The 22127-nt window shown below is 34.3% G+C and overlaps 1 protein-coding gene across 3 annotated transcripts; it reads right to left on the bottom strand.

Moving 5' to 3' along the window:
• Window positions 1–9439, bottom strand: LOC125210142. 3 transcript variants are annotated; one of them, XM_048109725.1, is made up of 18 exons: window positions 9282–9439; window positions 9079–9175; window positions 8918–8971; window positions 8759–8805; window positions 8620–8653; window positions 7899–7971; window positions 7128–7219; window positions 6553–6627; window positions 5973–6064; window positions 4897–5026; window positions 4694–4783; window positions 4088–4153; window positions 3266–3357; window positions 2891–2953; window positions 2721–2787; window positions 2209–2297; window positions 1627–1753; window positions 1–314 (listed from the first exon to the last, which is right to left on the bottom strand). In XM_048109725.1, the coding sequence occupies exons 1-18, from the start codon at window positions 9341–9343 to the stop codon at window positions 96–98; spliced, it is 1569 nt and encodes a 522-aa protein (XP_047965682.1). In that variant the 5' UTR covers window positions 9344–9439; the 3' UTR covers window positions 1–95. The 3 variants fall into 3 exon arrangements, with proteins under 3 accessions (XP_047965682.1, XP_047965675.1, XP_047965689.1); XM_048109718.1 differs by having other exon boundaries at window positions 3–314; window positions 2888–2953; window positions 9282–9438; XM_048109732.1 differs by lacking the exon at window positions 1–314 and adding an exon at window positions 830–1228 and having other exon boundaries at window positions 2888–2953; window positions 9282–9435.
• Window positions 9440–22127: the final 12688 nt, after the last annotated feature.

Below are 22127 nucleotides of genomic sequence, written 5' to 3'. Positions count from 1 at the left end.
GACTTTTTTCACTCACTTTTCTTCACATTTCTTAAAAGCACTTAAAAGCACGTGCCGAGTCAAATGAGGACCAGCCTTTCTCATGCATTATTTTGTTACTCCGAGGGAGGAATGGGGGTAGAGATTGACCATCCCTCCAGCACTGGATTTATTGAATGGCTTCGATGATTGCTAGAAATAGATAGTGGTGGAGGATCTGTACATGGCGGCGATGGTAGCGGTGGCTCCACCGAGGGCGGACACTGGCGACGGGGAGATGAGGAATAGTATGGTGGCTGAGACAGCCAAGCAAAGAAGAAGGTGGTGGCTGAATCCTAATTTTATTTAAATTTCTGAACCAAATTAGTAAAATGAACATATATTTAGGACAAAAATGGACTTTATTCTTTAATTATAAATTAGTATTCTAATTAGGTAAAAAATTACTCCCTCTATCCGCCATTAGAAGTGTCATTTGTGTCGGCACCAATTTTAATATATATGAAGGAATGTGGAAGAGAAAAGGTAATGGAATGTGAGACCCATTTTTATATATTATGTTTTAGAATAAAATGTAAGTGAAATGAATTAGTAGAATGTGAGGTCAACTACCATTTTTATAGTAAAAGTGAACTGAAACTTCTAATGTCAGACAGACTAAAATTGGTAAACTTGGTAAACTGATACTCTTAAAAGCAGATGGACAAGGGGAGTAGTTAACTAGTGTTGACCATTAGTTATTAGTTTTGTGACGGCGCCGTCCAAAAAAGGACCATATCATTATGTTCAAGATTCAAAAATAAAAAAGTAAATATTTTTGACCAAATTCTTAAAAATTGCTATATGTATAGGACCAAAAATGGACATTAGTCTACTTTTAATTGACAATTATGAGATGCAGTACAGCATGTGTAAAAGAAATGGTCACATATGATGTTAGAGTGAGTACTTAAATGATAACTGAATGTTACGTTCCAGAGACTACTTGAAGTTGAACTTCGATTTCTATATATACGACTTCTTTTGGGTTTTCATATTTTGATATCTCTAATAACAGAAATTTAAATTCTGTAATATCAATGTCTTCTCGCATTTCTTCTAATCCACTGTCTGGAACTTCTAATACAGTTTCAAAATTGTATCATTCCAGCAAACTGACTGAGGTACTTCACATTTCAACTTGCAATAAAACTTAAAAGTTCATCTACAGCTCCCGTTTCTATTGGGAAATCATGAGCAACGATGACAGCTGAAAAAGGTAAAAAAATATGTAAAAATAGAGGGGGTCGTTGTGCATCATAAAACAATGTTTACTCGGGATTTCGAACAAAATTGTGCAGCAATAACTCACAATGTGACAGTCATTGCCATTCATTCTTCCTCACAAGAGATTGACATGATTTCATACAAGTATTTGATTAGGATTATAGAAATCTGGGCAGTCTTTAGGAATCTAAAAGATTTGCCCTAAGCTCAACACAGAGCATATAATGGATATTAATAAGAGCAAGACATATTAGATGAATTCAACCACTAATAAATTATGTGCATGACAACAGGAGTTGGCTTCAGATGTGAAAGTTTAATATATAGTTCAAAATCATGCGCGCATTCAGATATATGACTTTTGAAAGAGAACGTATGTACCTTAGTTCCAGCGACAATGGTGCCATCCAAAGGATGGGTAGCACATGCAGTAACACTTTCAGACAATGATAAATGTCTGTTTTGCTTAGGGCGGATGCTTGCTTTTTCACCACTTTGCATATCCTCACTACCAGCAACAATTTCTAGATTAGATAAAATAACTATTGCAAATCAATGAGGATTCGAAAAAGTTCATATTCTCTACTCTTAACCCTTGATAATCGCTTATAAAATGTTCCGTTTCACAATATAAATACTAGCCTATATTTATATCATAATCAGTTTGCCATCAATATTTTGGAATCACCAAAGCTATATAAGTAAGAATCAGTGCTAGTAGTAGTACAAGTTCTTTGAAATAAACATAGATTTGTTGTACTAAAATGAGATTATAGAATTGAATAACAAAATGACACCATTTTTTATGCAAAATAGAACAAATCAAATAGTTGCTACTTGAGAGGCCTAGAATTTCCGGGCTCGCTTAGATCCAACCTAAGCCACCTAGGGCTAAAAGCAGGAAAGCAAAGTCCCCTAAACCCAGAAAACAGATTAAGGAAAGAGATTTAACAAGGTTCTTACTTGTAATCCACGTGACAAGGGGACGTAGAATCTGGATAGAAATCCAGAAGATAAAGGCCATCACTGGATAGTGATCCAACTGCATAGATCTGCACATGTCCAAAAAACTAGAGCTCAAATTAATGATTACAACTGCTTGGATGATTGATAAGTGATGTCTAAATCTGAATATTCCCTAGAATGGTTACATATTTCCAACATTCTAATACAAAAACTCAATCATATCATTAAGAACACATTAGTGAGACCAAGGCGATTTTACAATATTGTAGATTGTAGGTTGTGAGACCTAAGCATAATGTAGATTGTGTATCCCGAAGTAAAATAATTAAAAAGACAAGAAACTCAAATTAACCAACTACATAAGGATCCTAAATTAGAATCAAAACACATCAGTGAGACCAAGGCGTTTTTAGACAAGTTTGCTCTGGAACATTGCTCATTATCCTCCTTCAGAGATATTGTAGATTATGTATCTTGAAGTAAAATAATCAAATCGGTTTACGACTTACCGAGTTGAAAGGAAGCCAGCATGGATTTCTCAAGTACGAAAGATTGGCGAAATCATTTGGTTCATCCCTAGTCCCTCAAATTAAGATGAATAATATACTGACATTAGTAAGGATTTTACGAATTTCTGCTAGAATGAAGTCAAATCCAGAGGACTTAGTGTACTCACAACCATGGAGGTGGAGGGCAATGAATGTGTGTCACTTGAAGCCTGTTGGTGTCCAGAACACCTGACCTAGAAAGAATTAATGATAATCATTCTTAGCAAATTGTCAAAGCTTTGGATGAAGGATGAAGGATCCCAAAGCATATGAAATTCTCACAAGGGGAAAGGGGGAAAGTGGAAGAATGTGTCTTAAAAAACACAAACTATTCAAGGTTTTTTTAGAGAATTTCCAAACAATCAAAAACTAGAAGTCGAAAGTCTTGTTTTTCCTTCGAAATTCAACATACAATTTTCTAATTCAAGTAAGTATGTTTGACACGTGAAAAACAGAAAGTATCGCTGCATATTGTAAAAGTAGAATCCACTTGTTTCCAGAATTACCATCCATCATCGAGATGAAATGCTAGTTGATAAGGGCAAGATGGATTGATGTCAATTGAGTGTATTTCCTTTGGAACAATGCTTGATTGAGCCTGCAGTCACATTAGACATGCAATCAAATTGAGTCAACAACATAGGAAGAAGAATAATTTTATTAAACCTTGAGAATTGAGTTTGAACTCATAAGAAATTATTTGTATTGAAACATGGACTGATCTAAATCAACAAAGAGTATGCTGTCTAACATCTCGACCCGCTTACATTTGCACATAAATTAGTTATAACAGAGTTGGACAAGAGCCATAGTGATGTTGCTAATGGCTAATGATCACAAATCACATATGCAAACAACCTTTTTTACACTACCAGGCAAAAAAAAAAAAAACAAGCCTTAGCAGTATTTTGTTAAAAAGTACAAGATGCCACTTCTATGCATCCAAACATTATTAATCAACCTTATCAATTTTTATTGTTGAGGTATTCGTGTTCAGCATAATTGCACGTACTTTAAAATTTTTATCTAGATAGCCTACAGATCAGAACAGGTGAACTTGTACATGTTACAGACTAGTGATTCATATTAACAATCTCCCCCTTCGACCATCAATATCATACCAAAAGAGGATTGGGTATTTACTATTAAGCTTGCTAGCAAAAAAAATAGACTCCGAATATAAAATTGCATGTTATCTTCGCATTGTTCTAGAGTGAAAAGCAAGACTTAAATAATGTAATTTGGTATTAAACAAATTGAGAAAGGATCAGCCAACTTCGGTAGAACAAACTGAGCCTGAACTCAATAAATTCCATCAGTGTCATTACCTTAAGAGGTGATATTTTCTCCAACTCAGGCGCCAACTTCACAGTTATCAAAGGAGAATGATATTCCTGCAAAGTCACTCATAACTAAGTACAGAGGGTAAAGTTTGGTACAAGAAGTTGTTTAGTACAAGAAGAATAAGAAATGTCCACCTCATCAACCAGTCTGCCATTTGTGTTAGCTAAGTTTGCATTTCTATTGGTTATAATAAATTGAAATAAATTACTCCGTACTTCTTTGAGACAATAATTTTGATTTTGGTATGTCAAGCTGCAATCTAGGTCCTAACTCAAAATTTTTACATCTCACCTAAATATCATTCATCTAATACAAACAATATCAGGGGGAGCTTTTCTAGTAACTTTTAATTTATATAAACAAGAATTACTAAACAGTTTGGTAAGAGAGAAAATAAATTCATGTTGACTTTTCTTGTTTTAGAATGTTAGTCAGGATATCAGTATGACGAGGCATAACATTAATCAACATGTATGACTTATGTGATTCTCACAAATGTAGATTTAATACTGCATTTAACCATTTAAAATTAGAAAGTCCTATGAGATATATCACATATCATTGGGGGAGAAGCCCAAAAGCATTATTACCTCTTTATGGTTTTTGAAAGTGGATAATGACTTTCCTCCACGTAGATCCCAGATAAATATACTTCCCTGCTTGCTAGCTCCAAAAACAATCTACTGATTCAACAGAAAAATGTAAGACAGATGGCATATCACTGTTGAGATGATGAGTGATGAGGAATGTTTCTTATTCATGTTTCAAGCAACAAAACTCAGATAAAACCCACCTCATTATCCCTGCTCAATTTGATGCTATTAAGCAAGCCAGTTGAATTTGTGGTGAGTTCCAAACATGGACGATCACTAACTCTTCTATCCCATATATTAATTACACCACTACTATCCGAAGCAAGCAACCTATTAATGAGGATTTGGGGACCAAAAGGTATTACGAAAATGCAAAGCGTGAATAATTCAGAAACCAAAAGCTTTATTCACGGATCTTACAATAATAACTGGATAGTAATGATGTTTAACTTAGAACTCATACATGAAACCTAAAAAAATATATTGCTGGCCCCAAAAAGGTTCCCTAAAGGCTAAAAACATATGGCACACACAAAAAATAAATTGGTCCTATATGAGACACAAAATTCACTTAATTGGAGACTATACCCATTATATAACAGCCACAAAGCAATTATTTTCTTCTTAGCAACTATTTCTGAGGACATCTACGAGTTGCATACATTTTAATATTTTATAAACAGAGTGGTGTCTAGGAAATATGATCAGACTTAAAATCTCAAGAGTTCTCAGATTGTTTTTTAGCCCCTGTCATTCTTGGTACTGAAGTTATATAATCAACAATTTAATTATCACTCCTGTCTTGTACTCCCTCTATCCCATTTTAGGAGTCCCGGTTGAGTTCGGCACGGGTTTTAAGAAATGTAAAGGAAAGTTGGTGAAAAAAGATAGTGGAATGTGGGTCCTACTTTTTTATATTAGTTTTATAATAAAATGTGAGTGAAAAAATGTTTGTGGAATGTGGGACCTAATACCATTTATGGAATATTTCAATCGGGACTCCTAAAGTGGGACACCCAAAAATGGTAAACCAGGACTCCTAAAGTGGGACGGAGGGAGTATTAGACCTAAACTTTTATTACAGAGGTGTATGCTCTATAAAATATGTTTCTAAAAAGCTTTGACATTTTCATGGTATTAATTATTCCAATACATATTTACAATATTGAGATTTCGTGTTTCTTGCAACAACTACTTGATTGTAATGCATAGAGAATCGCCTATGATTTTTAAGAACGTGAAATCAAAGTCCAAACAAGATCGAGTCTTCATAGACCTCGAATTGTCATCAGATGAAAAGGCAATATCAGAAAAGCCTTTGTGGACATTTAACCCATGGACAGTGATATTGGGTCTCTTCTTCAGTACCTGCATAAGCAAATACAAGATAAAGACATTCACTTGCAGAAGCAAGTTGTATATCAACATTCAAGTATGCAAGGCTACAAATGTGCTGCACTTCAGGTTTCTCAAGCATAGTAGCCTTAAAAGTCGCCTCTATCAGACCTAATATCTTATTTAACTTCAATATTGTTAAAAACAAGTTAGTTCTTTTTAGTAAAATCACTCCTTGACATGAACAGATGAACTCAACAAGTAACGAATGTATTCATATGTTTTTTTGCTTTTTTTTCTTAATGTGATAGGAAAACTCACAGCTACCACTTGTGGACATGTTCACACTCACACCCAATGATGTTTTATGTTGAACTTTTTTTGCAATAATTCAAATTTTCTATTTATTCATTTATTGGCAACTTCTATCACGCTTTCCAGGGAGAATAAAATGATTACTTTTCATTCAAAAACAGCTACTATATGGATTTTCACATAATAAAGCTGAAAATGATACTTACTTCAACAGGTTCAGATGAGATGTAACCAATATCATAAATATGAATCTCACTGCTTCTCATTGATGTACACGCAATCTGGAATGGCCAAAATATGATAAAGTAAGAGGGTAAAGAAATAACAGAAAAATGCAGGGGTCAATAGAATAAAATATAGAACTTTTGCTAGGCTTGCCAAAAAGAACGAAAATCAAAAAAAAGGACAACATGCTTCAAATTTATTGGATTTTCTCAAACAGAAAACCGATAATTGCTTATTTGACCAATGGAGATATGATATATGAAATAGACAGAAAATGAAAAGCAAAGTCAAAGAAAAGGTGTCTTTTCGTGACAAAACTTCACAAGAGAACGGAATGAAGAATCATTCAATGATTCAACAACTGCTAACCACAAAATAACAAGCATGTGGATTTTGTCATCACTTCAGTAAGGAGGTAGCTATCAGAAAGGGTTCATATGATATGATACGGGAAATTATCAACGAAATAGGTTTAAACATGAAAGTTCACAACTAACAAGAAAGACAAAAAGAACACCGAACTACCTTTCCCATTGCAGAATGAAGAAAATTTTACCTCATCTTGATTAGCAAGGTTCCACTTAACAACATCAATTTGTTGAGATGTAGAAATGTGCAGCAACTGCTTATCTTCATCTTCTTTCGAATCTTAAGGATGTATAAGACAAAAAGAACAAACAAAACAAAACAGCTCAATAAGGGATGTCTGTAGTTTATATGGTACAAAAAGGTACAAACCAAACCATATACCAAAAAGCAAGAGCTTACTTAAAGGGAGTTATAATAATAAATATGAGCACTCTACAACAAACAGTCAAGTTCTTCTACAACATTCTACACTCTTAAATAAAACACATCGCACAACTTAGAGCAACTTAAGTTTTACCGCCCTTCATTTCATGGCTAACCTAATCCTTACTGCTAGGTGTAAAACACTAAAAACAAAATGTAGATTTTCCTTGAAGCTAAAAAAATCTAACATTTTTGCAACACTGTGATTTTGTTTGAGGTCTAAGATGGAATATTCTCAATTTTCATCCGGATTAAGTGATAGTTTGTTCGAGAATAGAGGCCAAGGTACATAAAGCCATTAAGTATTTTTGTCCCCAGAATGTGTTATTCTATTGTAGTATTTTCTATGTGCTCAGGCTGGTGCAATTCATACCTCATAGTTATTTATTAGAACCTAGAAGATGTGAGAAGTTACGTAGATTCACCTATGATCATAACTAATTAAAAGAAGAAGTCAAAACCATTGGGCACCAAATGGTCAGCAAAACTTTGAATAAAGACATAGTACATAAATCTGACTAATATGACTTTTTACCTGCACTACGTATATTGTCAAAGTCATGAACAGTTAAGCAACCTGATTTTGTTACTGATGCCAAGTACACACCCTGACAAAACATGGAAGCATTATTGATTAGTCCAATAATGCTAATAGAAAAACAACAAAATCTTCCATATAAACATAAACATTATCACACTGTGCAATTTTATGCTTCAAAGCATCCACTTGCTACTGTGAGACAAGAATCCATCATGCAGAATAGAAGAGTGAAGTTAGCTTTGGAATCAACACGTTCGCTGCTTTTTTAAGCTTAACCCTGGAACAATAGAATGTCATTTACATGTTCCGATAGAAGGATATAACATTAGATAAAAGTGGCATTGTCATGTAAAGTTGCTGCTAAAACCTAAAAGAGCATGCCAGCTAACATTAAGGGTCGTGGCATTTAGCGAACAATACAACTAACTAATTTCTCCAGCAATTTTGTTTGGCTCAAGACCACGAAACTTCGCTCATGGAGAATATTGACATTTTTAGTTGACAAGTCATATTGCAGTCAATGGAATGTTTTCCTGTTATCAAGTAGTATGACATTGTATTTCTCTATGTTTAGTTACAATAAAATGTTAAAAACCTGTGAAAGTGTGAAGCTAATTATGTTCTAAAGTGATAAAAGTGAGATCATAGTTTATATGAGAATACTATTTCATCATTCAGTAAGTTATTAATCAACAAACAAGCATCCCAAGCTCACCTTTGAGTCAAACTCAACTGATGAAATACCTTGCCTGAAAATGAATAAATAGATATATCATAAATAAATATATAGATTAAATAAAAACATATTTTCAGATGTTACAGGAAAGGAGAAGTCTTTATTTCTGCAGATCGACCTTGCACTAGAGTAATCACCCATTCCAGCGTTCATAAACCAAGAAGCCTGTCAAAAAGAGGAATTACAGATATTCACGGTCAATGTAACTTCATTTTTTACAATCATATCAAAATAAGACATAGTAAAAATCAGTAAATGAGTTCATAAAAATTCATACGTGCGTCTGGCAAGGCTCCCCATTGACATGATAATTATGAGGAAATGCTCCTTTCTTTTTTGTAATTGCCCCATCAATTTTTCACCCCAAAAAAAGGAGTTAATTCGAGCATTTGCAACTGTATTAAAATTTGGGGAAAAACAATAAGAAGCAGCAATAACCTTAGAATATGAATCAATTATAAGAGTAGAGATATAATGGCGATAATTGGGATCCGCTCTTCCGTTTAATTCCACGAGACTTCTCTTCCATGGGCACCTGAATTCCACCCACGGCTTCACAAATTAAAATTGAAATAGCAGTAACAGTAATAGAAGAGATATTATATGAGGTTGATGATCAATTTTGTTTAAGGAGGATTTACCGTTTCACCGACTTCGTTTTGTCGAAAAGCGTAGTTGCTGAAGGGTCTAAGAATTTGTCCATGAATTCGAGCACACAAGGTTTGATCTTTACCGACTGCTGTGATGTGACTGAGAATTTACTTATCCCATTTCCCGCCCAAATTTGTTGTGCAGATTGGTGTTGGGCTCCTAATTTCTCCATGTCTCTTTTTAATTTGGTGTCCAAATTTCATCTTAACAAGAAAAAGTATTTCATGTTACTTGAAAATAAAAAGTTACATCAATTTAATTCTAAAAACTACTATTAATAACCATAAAAATCATAATTTAAAAACTAAAACCTCTTTTTTTTTTCTCCTACTCCTCGATAGACTGATAGATAAAAAAAAGGGTTTTTGGCTTTTTAAACCAAAACATTTCCCCGGATTCCGGTTTTTCCCATGATCTATGAGATTTATTTTTAAAACCACGAACTTTCATTTCGTTAGGATTTTCCCCTGGCGGGTCAACGGCGAAACCCGAGTGTCTACATGTCAATTTTAATCCTATTTGTCATTAACGGCCAGGTCGCCCACTACCAGGACATCCGCAGCCGGCACACCCAAAACGAGGATGCCCAAAAGCAACTTCCTCACCTACCTGAGATCAAACGAAGACGCCTGATTTTGAACTGAGCATATGAACGAAGATGCCGGAATTTGATTTTAGGGTTTAATTGGCTGGCTGAATTCGATTTTAGGTGAGTTGGGTAATGTTTAAATGTGATTGAGTCGTAAAACGACGTCGTTTTAGGGTCCTATATCCGGCGTCCATGTCATTTTTTCGACAACTTCTCTACCAGAAATGTATTATTCGGGTCGGGTTGAGAAAATCTTAACAAAATGAAAGTTAGTAGTTTTAAAAACAAATCTCATAGTTCATGGGAAAAATTAGAATTCGGGGAAAGATTTTGGTTTAAAAAGCCAAAAACCCATAAAAAATTGGAAATATGAAAACAAAAAGTGAGCTGTGAAAAATGAGAAGAAAATATGGATATTTATAGAGAAATAATATACATTAAATAAAAATTAAAAAAAATTAAAAAATTAAAATATAAATCGCGATGCGGCACAATTTAGCCGTGTAAGAGAGTTTGTTGGGTGGTCGTATAAGGGAGAGGAGGTGCAATGCAACCCTGTTTGTGAATGACCTTATAGTTTTAAAGGGACTCACACATCTGCATGCCCGGATTCGAACTCGTTTTTCCTGCATAGCAATCGTAAAACAATGTGTTCAATGTTTGCGACAATTTATATTTGTGTAACTCGTCTCCTTCACGTGTTTCCATAAATGGCCATGGCCTCGACCTAATGTCCTTGGACTTTCCCTTCCTCAACCCTCTATCATTAAGGTGGCGAAGTTCACAATCACAAGAGGTATTTTTTGGCACAGTGGATATATCAAATGTCGTCGCTTCATAGGTTCTCGTTGTTGGAACATGGTGAAAATTGCATGGTTGAATATTAAGATCTTTGTCTTGTTTGTGTTCATGTTAGTTTTGTTGAAAGAAATAAGTTGGATGTTGAAGAGAGAGAGATAGAGAGCTTAGTGTGTATTGCTGAGTAAAATGGAACTTCCCCGATCCAGAGATCCCACTAGACACTGGGTCTAGGAACTCAGAGAATCCTCGGGTTACCCGCTATGCTAAAATGATTAGTACAGGGAAGCAGAGATCGAATCCACAGAGACAGCTGCGTAAGTAAACATGTTAAAAGACCTGGAAACTATTTTTGGCTGCTGCCATGCAATTTTCTCGGGGTTGAGATTTAATTCCTAGACTCAGGAAATGAAATGTTCTATCCTAACAGCTAAATCTAGGCAGAGATAACAGAACATGCATAATGATGACCAAATGTGCTTGAAATTACTACTAGACCTGGTAAACGGCTTCCTAAACTATCCTAGACACAGAGACGACCAGCATGTGGGGACCATTTCCCTAAACGGCATAGTACGACGGAAAAGCTGCAGATTAACCAATTAAAGGACTAACTAACAGCAACATCATCTTCTCTAACTTTTATCACGAAATTTCAGAAGAAAAACAGAACAAAGCAAAGATCGAAACAGGGCAAATGAGATTAAACCAATTAACGCAATTAACGACCGAAACTAAAGCAGATTTACGATTACTAGACGAGGTAAACAAGTAAACAGAATTTAAATATCACAACCATGCAAGCATGAACAGATCTAAACGCTGGATGCTTCATCCACTCCGGATCCAAGCCATCCACAACAATCCAACACAATTTCCATCTTCGATCTTCATAGATTCAACCAGATTCAGCCGATCAACTACAAATCTCCATGCAATTTAAACTCCACCTCAGATCAATCAACAATATCCACCAAAAACAAACAGATAATGCAACAATAACATAACCGAAACCAAAGTAGCAAATTCCATAGCAAAATAACGCAATATCCAGCGAGAATGTAACAAACACGACCGAGCTTCGAACGGCGAAGACTCGGGAAATCCAAAACATAAACAAAAGCAAATAAAAGGATTGTATCTTCGCCTCCCTTGGAGACGGTGTTACACAACGACTGATTTTGGAATGTGAACCCCCTCAATGATTCCCCTAAAGTGTGTGTGTAGAGAAATGGAAAAGCTAAGCTAAGAGCTGATGATGCAGAAAAGAGGACTCGCTTCATGTTGAATGCATGCTCTTATTTATAAGGGGTGGAGCTTCTAGACTCTTCCTAATATTTCCCATTTTTCCGTCCTCGTGGATGCTCCTTCGTCTAGTACTCTTCCCTTTTTTTGCTCACTTTTCCCGCCAGCTTCTTCCTCCATGTAATCCTTTCTTTCTTCCTGGGGCTGGCATTTTCTCTACACACCTGGCTTATAAAACTTTGTTAGCCCGGGAAATCACATAATTTATCCCATAACCAATGCATGAAATTAGCCTTATCAGATGTCAAATTTATTAATTGTATGTCCAGTGGTTATGAAGACGATGAGTTTGATTATAAACTATGGGATGAGCTGGACTGGAAGGTTATTTGCAATAAAGATGTGGTTTGGAATGAACATGTATCGCATGTTGACAGATTAGAGGCATCGATTTCCCACAGTTTTGAGCCCCAAGTAGTCAAGCTAAACATTTCAATCTCGAGTAGGAGCAAGGATAGTCAAAATGCTAAAGAAGTGTTTGAAGAAGATTCAAACACTCCACCATTGAATATCTGATGCCTAGACCGACTATAGAGTGACATGAGATATTCGCCCTCTAATTTTTATATGTTAGTACTTAATAACAGTGGTGAGCTAGAGTGCATAAGATGATGATAAGCGAAGCCGCGAAGGTTAATTTTTATCGATGACGAGTTTGCTTCTCACCTCCTTAATGACGAGTGGTATTCAAATTAAGGGTGAAACTGATAGTAGTAAGCACGACAAGGCTATAGTGGTTGTCAAGGGATTTGAGCAACAATATGGATATTGATTATACATTTGTTTATTCTGATTGTGAAACTAACTACTATACGTTTAGTGTTGAGTATGGTAGTTGCATAAAATCCATTGTGATGAGGCTCGTTTCGTGCATGGTTTTATAGGTGTCATGTGCGAAAAAATGGTGAATTTAAGTGTGCATGAGCTAAAAAAGTGTTGAAGCGGTAAAATGCATGAACAACTTGATCAACTCGGAGAAGGAGCAAAAAATTGGCCAAATCTGAAGACAAATTAATCAGTTGGAGGCAAGCTGATCAAGAGGAATACTGAGCTGATCAGGCCACCACATGAGAAGACAAGCTGATCAAGAGGAATACTGAGCTGATCAGGCCACCACATGAGAAGACAAGCTGATCAAGAGGAGCGCTGAGCTGATCAGGCCACCACCACCACATGAGAAGACTAGCTGATCAAGTGGAGCGTGAGCTGATCAGGCCACTACATGAAGACACAAGCTGATCAAGCCAACACATGAAGACATGAGCCGATCAAGCTTCCACATGAAGACATTGAGCTGATCAAGCCACACACAAAGACATGAGCTGATCAAGTTGAACAAGTTGATCAAGAGGAATTCACACATGAAGATGTATCTGTTGTATCATTACTATAAGGGTAAAATGGTCAACTCAAATGAGAAGATGCCTTAGGGTTGAAGATTGAAGCCGCTCTATAAATAGAAGGTTTCCACAATAAGGAAGAGGCACTCAACACTACAGTAGCTTAGGTAGAAAATTCTCTTAGCTTGGTTCAGCTTAGTTCCGTAGTCCCAACGAAGGAATTGACGACTCCGACGTCGGAATTACATTTAATTTCATGTGTTTCAAGACTTTAGTGTAGATTTACATGGTGTTGGTCGTTTCGACGGTGGAATTGACGTCTCCATCTTAGAAGCTCCTTCACCTCCTCGCTTTGTAGTTAGATTTAATGGGTTCTACGAAGGAATTGACGACTCCGGCGTTAGGCCTCGCTTATTTCAAGTTAATAAGCTTTGGTTATTTCATTTCCTATTTACATTTAATTTCATGTCTTCAATGTTTTAGTGTAAAATTACAGTGTGATGGTCGTTGCGATGGTGGAATTGACGCCTCCATTTTAGCAGCTCCTTCACCACCTTGCTTTCTAGTTAGATTTAAATGGTTTCGGTAGATGAATTGCCGACTCTGACGTTGGATCATTGCTTTATTTATTGCTTTTGAGATACTGTAGTTAGATCCCGTGTTTCGTCGGAGGAATTGACGACTCTGCCGTTAGATCTCGATTTATTTCCAGTTTTTATGAAGCTTTGGTTTAATTTTATGTTTTCAATGCTTTAGTGCAGGTTTACAGTGTGTTGGTTGATTCGACGATGGAATTGACGCCTCCATTTTAGAAGCTCCTTCATACCGTGCTTTCTAGTTAGATTTAATGGCTCTGGCAGAGGAATTGACGACTCCGATGTTGGATCCTTGCTTTCTTTACTGCTTTGATTTACTTTTATGTTGATGATTTATTTACTCGTGTTTCTTGGATGTTTTTCGCATTTGGTAGTTTAGATGTTTAGATGTTTAGCTTAGCTTTGTAGTCTCGGTGGAGGAATTGACAACTCCGACACCAGGATTATACTTCATTTCATGCTCGCTTAGTTTAGATTAAGTTTCCCACCCTAGTGTTTATGTCCCATACTCCAGTGCTCAAGGCGTGGTGGCTAACACCAAACCCATGTCATAGAAACAATCTCGAGTAGGTCCATGGTCTCTGTGGTTCGACCCCTCTCTTGCCACTTATACTTAGTAACATTTGTTGCAAATGTGGGAAACTATAAATCTTGTTGAAAGGAAGGACACGTGCACACGACACACGTGCAAAAACATTGCCCTTTAAATTGTTACATTAGATAGATATTAAAGACGACATTCTTTCATGGTGCTTTAGAGGTTGAGTTATACATGACACAACTTGAAGGATTCGTGGTGAAGGGAAAAAAAATCTTATTTGCATGGTGAAGAAGAGTTTGTATGGTTTAAAACAAGCTCCAATGCAGTAGTACAAGAAGTTTAATCAATGCATGATGGAGATTTGCTACTTCATCCGTTCCGCAATAATTGTCACTCTTATTGTGAGTACGAGTTTTAAGAAATGTAAAAAAATGTTGGTTGAAAAAGTTAGTGGAATGTGGGATCCACTTTTTAATATTGGTTTTATAATAAAATGTGATTGATGTGAGTTAGTGGAATGTGGAACGTACTTACCATGGTAAAAATGAAGTGTGATAATTATTATGGGACGGATTGAAATGGAAAAGAGTGATAATTATTATGGGACGAAGAGAGTATAAAGGGGTTTGGACATGATTGAGCGGATGATTTAGCACGTAAGATTTGATGGGCCCATTTGTAATTTATTAATAACCCGGGGCCTCAAAATTCTGACGCTATGGGCCACTTGTGTAATTTAGCAAAATATCAATGGCTTGTATAGCAATTAAAACGAACTTCGCGATATACAGTATCATACAGTTTATCAACTGCTTTGTCTTTGTATTTATAATTCATTGCGTAAATTATTACTACTAGTACTTTGGTCAAATTTAGACACGTAATTGTACTTTATTCGTTATTCTCTTTCTTACTTTATTATTTTTCCGTTTAATTATTTATTGGTATATTTATTTAAAACAAGTGCAAAAAAAAGTGATTCAATTACAGTGGAACGGATGGAGATGTGAAAAAGTAAAGGAGAAGAAAAATGTAGTAGAAAGAGTGTTAGTGGATTGTGATTTGTGGAGTTTATATTATAAATGAAGTGTAAGATTATTATTTGTTGTGAAAACTTTTTATATTTGGACTTTGTCTAATTTCGGGGGACGACTCAAAATAGTAAAACTGGTCTATTTTCGGGAAATGATGGAATATTATAAAATAAATTATATACTAGTAATAATTATTCAACAACAATTTAAAAAAATATTACTCCCTCCGTCCGCGAATAGGAGTCCCGTTTTTCCATTTTAGTCCGTTCGTGAATAGGAGTCCTGATCCACTTTTACCATAAATGGTAATTAGGTCTCACCTTCCACTAACTCATTTCACTCACATTTCATTTAAAACTAATATATACAAGTGAAACCCTATTCCACTAACTTTTTTCCACTCACTTTTTTTAACATTTCTTAAAATTCATGCCGCTCATAAATGAGACTCCTAATGACAGATGGAGGGAGTAACATTTTAAATTAAACAGTATATATTTAAAAAATATTTTTTTATTGATATTGTATATTATTTTGAATTAAGCTCGAGATTATGTAAAAATTTGGCATAAAGTTTTCATATTTTTTTTACTATAGAATAATACTATAACATATAATAAAACTTATTCTAATTTTATTCAATTAAATTTAAAAATTAAAAATATTTAGTACATGTACTACATTTATCACCATTCTTGCATGAATAATTTATAATTGTCAAATTAAGAATACGGACATGTAATTGATGTATTTTTTCCCTTTTTTTCCACCTTTTTTTATATATTTGTAATATTATTTGTTAAATTTTAATAATTTAAAATAATTACATATTACTTAGATATAATTAATAATTTTAAACATACTAGTTAGTATTGTAGAGTTGGCTTATATCAATGTTTTAAAAATCGGATTGGCCGGCGAACCGGCGTTGTTACTGGTTCACTGGTTCAACCGGTTCATTGGTCGAACCACTGGTTGAATCGAAATATATAATAAACATATATATTATATAATATTAAATATATATAATAAAATATGTGAATAAAATATAAAAAAGGCCTTATAAAAATATCAAAAATAAAAGATTTGGGCCACAAATGCATTTAAAGTATTTTTCCACACATTGGCATGCATGCTCGTCAGCTTGCATCAAGAATTTACAATAAATATTGAGTTCAAAAATAAAAAAACAAATAAATACATAAGCAATGGCCCACAACTTGGGAAGTGGGAAGCTTGGGAAGTGGAAGGGACGCCTAATCTAAATGCATAGCCCCACCACCCAAGTAAAATACTATTTTAATAAATAATTAAATATTTAAATGAGGTAAATCGGTTTCCGGTTAGCGGTTTAACCGGTTCAACCGGCCGGTTTTACCGATTCTGGGCGGGTCAACCTACATACGATTTTTAGAGGCAAATCGGACCGGGCTGCCTTCCGGTTCGCGGTCGAACCGGTTGAACCGGCCGGTCCGGTCCGATTTTTAAAACATTGGCTTATATTAATCAGATTTTGTTAGTATAAATAGTTTTTGTAATTTTGTTATAGATATTCGGACAATCAACATATTAGTACTTCTTTTATACACGTACGTGCCCATTCGGATGCCGCTACTCCACCCTGACTCCATCTTACTCACTGCATTATCCGGCGTTCGGTTGCTGTGATAGAATTATCACTTGGCCCGCCGGCCCACGTCTCTTTTATCATGGCCCGCCTTGACTAATTGTTTTTCACCCTAATCTCGCGACTATTCATCTGGGCCCAATCCCTTCGACTAAAATTGTCGCATCTCTCTTCTCTCCCACCTCTGCTTCACCCCTGTCGTGCACCGCGGCACCGCCTGCTGTGCAGCAGATTATTTGATCGATTTATTATGTGGGTGTGGATTGTTATTGTCGGCCGATGTGCACTGTTACTTAGTACGAGAAGAAGGGTTGTGAAAAATTTGGGGATATAGATAACCATATTAATTAAATGAAATTAAATAAAAGTATTACGTTTGGGGAATGGTGATGGAGGAGGTGGTGAAAAATAAATAAAATTTAATAGTAAGACTAAGTACTAATGCTTGTGTTATAATTATGCTTTTATGTTCTGTATTTATTTTCCATTCAAATTTTATAATTTTTTAATTTTTCCTCTATACTTTTTTTTTATCAACGAACTAAACAATAATAATTAGCTTATTAATTAAATAAATAAATTTTAATTCATAATTTATTAAAATGTAATTAAAATTAATCAATTTTTAATAGTTTATTAAAATGAGATAAATATTACCAGTATTAATCTTATCTACCAAACACTACTCTATAAATTATCTTACACATAATCTAGTCCACCAAACATCATTATGTATCCAATACTAATTCTATTCTAGACAAGGGCCATCCTAACTTATTTCATAGGCCATGTTTGGTTGGCGAGAAAGTAAAGTTGGCAAGGAAATTGATTTTTGGGAAAATGAATCCCGGGAATATAATTCCTAGTAACATTACTATCTTGTGTTTAGAAAAAATCAAGATTTTAAATTTATATTTACTTTAAACGCCAAACTGAAAATATACTTATTATTTTTTATTTATTAAAAAGAATAATATTGTAAAATTTTTAATAAATTATTAATTATAAATAATAATAATTATTATTATATTATTATATTTATTACTACGATGGATAGTTTAAATATGGATTATCCATCATAATATATAATAATAATAATAATAACAATATAATTATAATTATAGTTACATGGAGTATTATACTCATTTACTATAATAATAAATAATTATTATATTATAATTACAATATTTACGGATATTATAATTGAATAAATTATTAAATTCAAATTGCACTATGACTTTATTCATTAATTATTAATTTATAAAATATAATAATTATTATTTATTATACAAATTATATTATATAATTATATTTTAATTATTAATAAATTATTAATTACTATTATGAATTATTATAAAATATAGTTATAATTATGATAATTTTAATTATTAATTTATAAAATATAATAATTGTTATTTATTATACAATTTATATTATATAAAATATTTTAATTATTAATAAATTATTAATTACTATTATGAATTATTACAAAATATAGTTATAATTATGATAATTTTAATTATAGTTATTTATTATAGTGAAATTAAGTATGATTTATAATTTTAAATTATTTTTAAAACATTGTAATTAATAATAATAATAATAATAATAATAATAATAATAATAATAATAATAATAATAATAATAATAAAACTATACTATATTGCTTAAATATGTAAGAATCCTAAAATTGGGAAAAAGAATACCTAAGAAAAGTTAGGATTCAGAATCCTGAAAAGTTGTACTAACTTCCCTTGTTCTCGGATTTTGATTACTTTCCCAGTTTGATTAAAAACCAAAACAAACACAGGAATTTAAAATTTAAGGAATCAGATTACTTTCCCAGACAGAATCCTGACAACCAAACATGACCATATTGTATCTTCCTATTATTTAATCTCATGAACCGAACAACCACTAGCTAACACTATTTATGAATACTGTTATTTGTAACTGCGACTTTTTTTTATTTCTCATTAGCTTTAATTTGAATACCTCAAAAATTATTGTTAACATAGTTTATTATGCAAATTAATTAACATCAAAGCTGGAATTAATTATTTTTCTACAATTTTATGTATAAAATAGATTCGAGTCCAATTTTTAAAATGTACAAAATAAACCAGTAATAATTAGTATAGAACAAAATTAAATGTATAGAAGAATTAAAACAAATAACTATCGATTCATTCGTGAGCTTGACGTTTATTATCGATTCAATCATGAAGCATTATCGTTACAATCATCACTTATCAAATCACATAACATGTCGTTGTATGTAGAAAATATCAAATAGGATTCATATGATCCAAGAAGGAATGAAATCAACTTTCATAGAATGATTCATCAACATACAAAGAAGAGAAGATAGCTATTTATACAACGAGCTAAGAAGAGAAGTAAAAATATCTTCTAACTAACTTTCTAACTAACTCTTCAAAATATCTATGCTGACTAGACGTCTACTCATCAGCTGACTAGATGCTGACGCAGCATACATGAGAAGGAAGGCCATGCTGTCGACATCGATGCCTCATCATCTTTCACATGCCCCTTCAAGATGGATTGTACAAACTTGCAAAATTCATCTTGCTCAGTATGGAACGAAAAGCTAACGTTCCTAAGGGCTTAGTAAAGATATCTGCTAGTTGCAGATTGTTCCTGATGTGTAGCGGCTTCATTACACCTTCTACGAACTTCTCTCTCACTGTGTGGAAATCGATCTCGATGTGCTTTGTCCTCTCATGGAAGACAGGATTCGAGCAAATGTGAATGGCTGATTGATTATCACAGTATAGTGGAACAACCTTTTCTACCTTTATTCCAAAGTCGCTGAGGAGAGCAACTGCCCATACTACTTCACACGTTGCTTGAGCCATGGCTCTATACTCAGCTTCTGCTGATGAACGGGATATGGTGTTCTGCTTCTTTGCTTTCCACGATATCATTGAGGATCCAAGAAAGAGACAATAACCAGTCATTGATTTCCTTGTATCCGGGCATGCAGCCCAATCTGCATCAGAAAAGATGCTCAAACTCACTTTGTTGCTGCTTGAATAAAATAGACCATGTCCAGGTGAACTTTTCAAGTATCTGAGAATCTTTTCAGCTGCTTCCCAATGTTCATCACTAGGATTTGATACATATTGACTCAGCTTATGAACTGCAAAGGTCACATCTGGTCTAGTGATGCACAGATACAATAATCTTCCAATAAGCCTTCTATACTTCGATGCATCTTTCAAAGGTGTGCCTGAGTCCAATCTCAACCTTTTTAGAGGGTCCATAGGCACAGCAGAAGGTTTGCATCCAAGCATTCCTGTGTCTCTCAACAAATCCATTGTATACTTTCTTTGAGAAACTAATATTCCTTTCTTGTTTCTTGCAATCTCAAGTCCAAGAAAGTATTTAGGAGCTCCAAGATCCTTGAACTTGAAGTTTTGTGACAAGAAAAGCATGAAATCCTCAGTCATTTCTGGATGAGTAGTAGCAACTAGAATGTCATCAACATACACTACTATCCCAAAGAAGCCATTGCTGTCATTCTTAAAGAAAAATGAATGGTCAGAGGCAGACTGTTGCAGCCCAAAACCCTTTAGCACTTCAGAAAGTTTCAAATACCATTGCCTTGATGCCTGTTTTAAACCATAGAGAGACTTCTTTAATTTACACACAAGAGTTGATTCTGAATTTGCCCCTTCAACAGACTGCCAATCAACATCATATCCAGGAGGCAAAGTCATATAAATATCCTCCTCTAAGTCGCCATAGAGAAAGGAATTATTTATGTCAAGATGAGATAAAGACCAACCCTTGATAGCAGCCAAAGCAAGAAGCATCTTCACTGTAGTAAGTTTGGCCACTGGAGAAAAGGTGTCTAAGAAGTCCACTCCTTCAAGTTGAGTGAATCCCTTAGCAACTAGCCTTGCTTTGTGTGAGTTGGGTTCAGAAATTTGTGGAGTTTGAGGAGAAGTGGGAAAAGATAAAGGAGATAGGTGTGAGAATGGAAAAACATCCTCATGAAAGGTGACATTTCGTGTGACTATTTCTTGCATGGTGATGTGTAATTTTAGGTCTATCAAAACAAAATAATTTTGCACTCAAGTTCAATTAATTAACCCAAATATTACCATTTTACTGCAAGATTACAGCTTCGTGTGTAGAAATTTAAGGTGTCGATCCGCAGGGAAGGTAAGTTTGTCTAACTTCACTAAAAATACAAAACATTTTAAATGTAGATTCTTGATTGGAGAAAGATTTTTAAACAAAAGAGACAAAGTTTAAATTTCAAATTACACAAGAGAAACGAAAGTTACTCCAAACAATCGTAGACAACAAGAGGATTTATCTTATATATTCGATTCTATATCATAACATTCGGGGCAATTAAGAGCAAACTAAAGTGTAGGCACTAAACATGCTAAACACAAATGATCAAAAGAATAGCTAAACACTTATTCTTAAAACCAAGTTCCACAATTCTAGAAATCTTACGAAAGCGCGAGATTCAAAGAACGATTTCAAAAATGCTCAACATCCAATATCAATTTATCATCTAAACGAATCCAATTGATAATCCAAAACTACTTTGATCCATCTTATTTCAAGCTAAAGAGGCATTAAAATAAGATTGCAAAACTATCACTAAAGATGCACCTAAAGAGATAGATTAATTCAAAGAACAAGTAGTAAAAGCGAGTATGAAATAGAAACGAACATAGGATAAATCACAAAATTACATTGTCTAACACATGTTTGGAGCAACACAATATTCTTAGCCTAACATGATCAAACTAAGAACAAAGATAATAGAGATGAAAATCCTTGAAACCATGGAGCTTGAAGATGATGAACTTGACTTTGGAGAATTCTTCCTTTTGCAACTTCACCAACCATACACGTAACAATCCCACTCCCAATTCTCCCAATTCCCGTTTTCTCACTCCGATTCGTCTTCCCCCTTTCTCTCTCTTCGTCTACTTTTTTTATTCCCAGCCAACCTCCAA

The sequence above is a fragment of the Salvia hispanica genome, chromosome 1 (genome assembly GCF_023119035.1).
Source record: "Salvia hispanica cultivar TCC Black 2014 chromosome 1, UniMelb_Shisp_WGS_1.0, whole genome shotgun sequence".
NCBI classification, from domain to species: domain Eukaryota; kingdom Viridiplantae; phylum Streptophyta; class Magnoliopsida; order Lamiales; family Lamiaceae; genus Salvia; species Salvia hispanica.
Note: the sequence above shows the minus strand (reverse complement) of the source record. Positions and strands in the feature narration are given on the sequence as shown.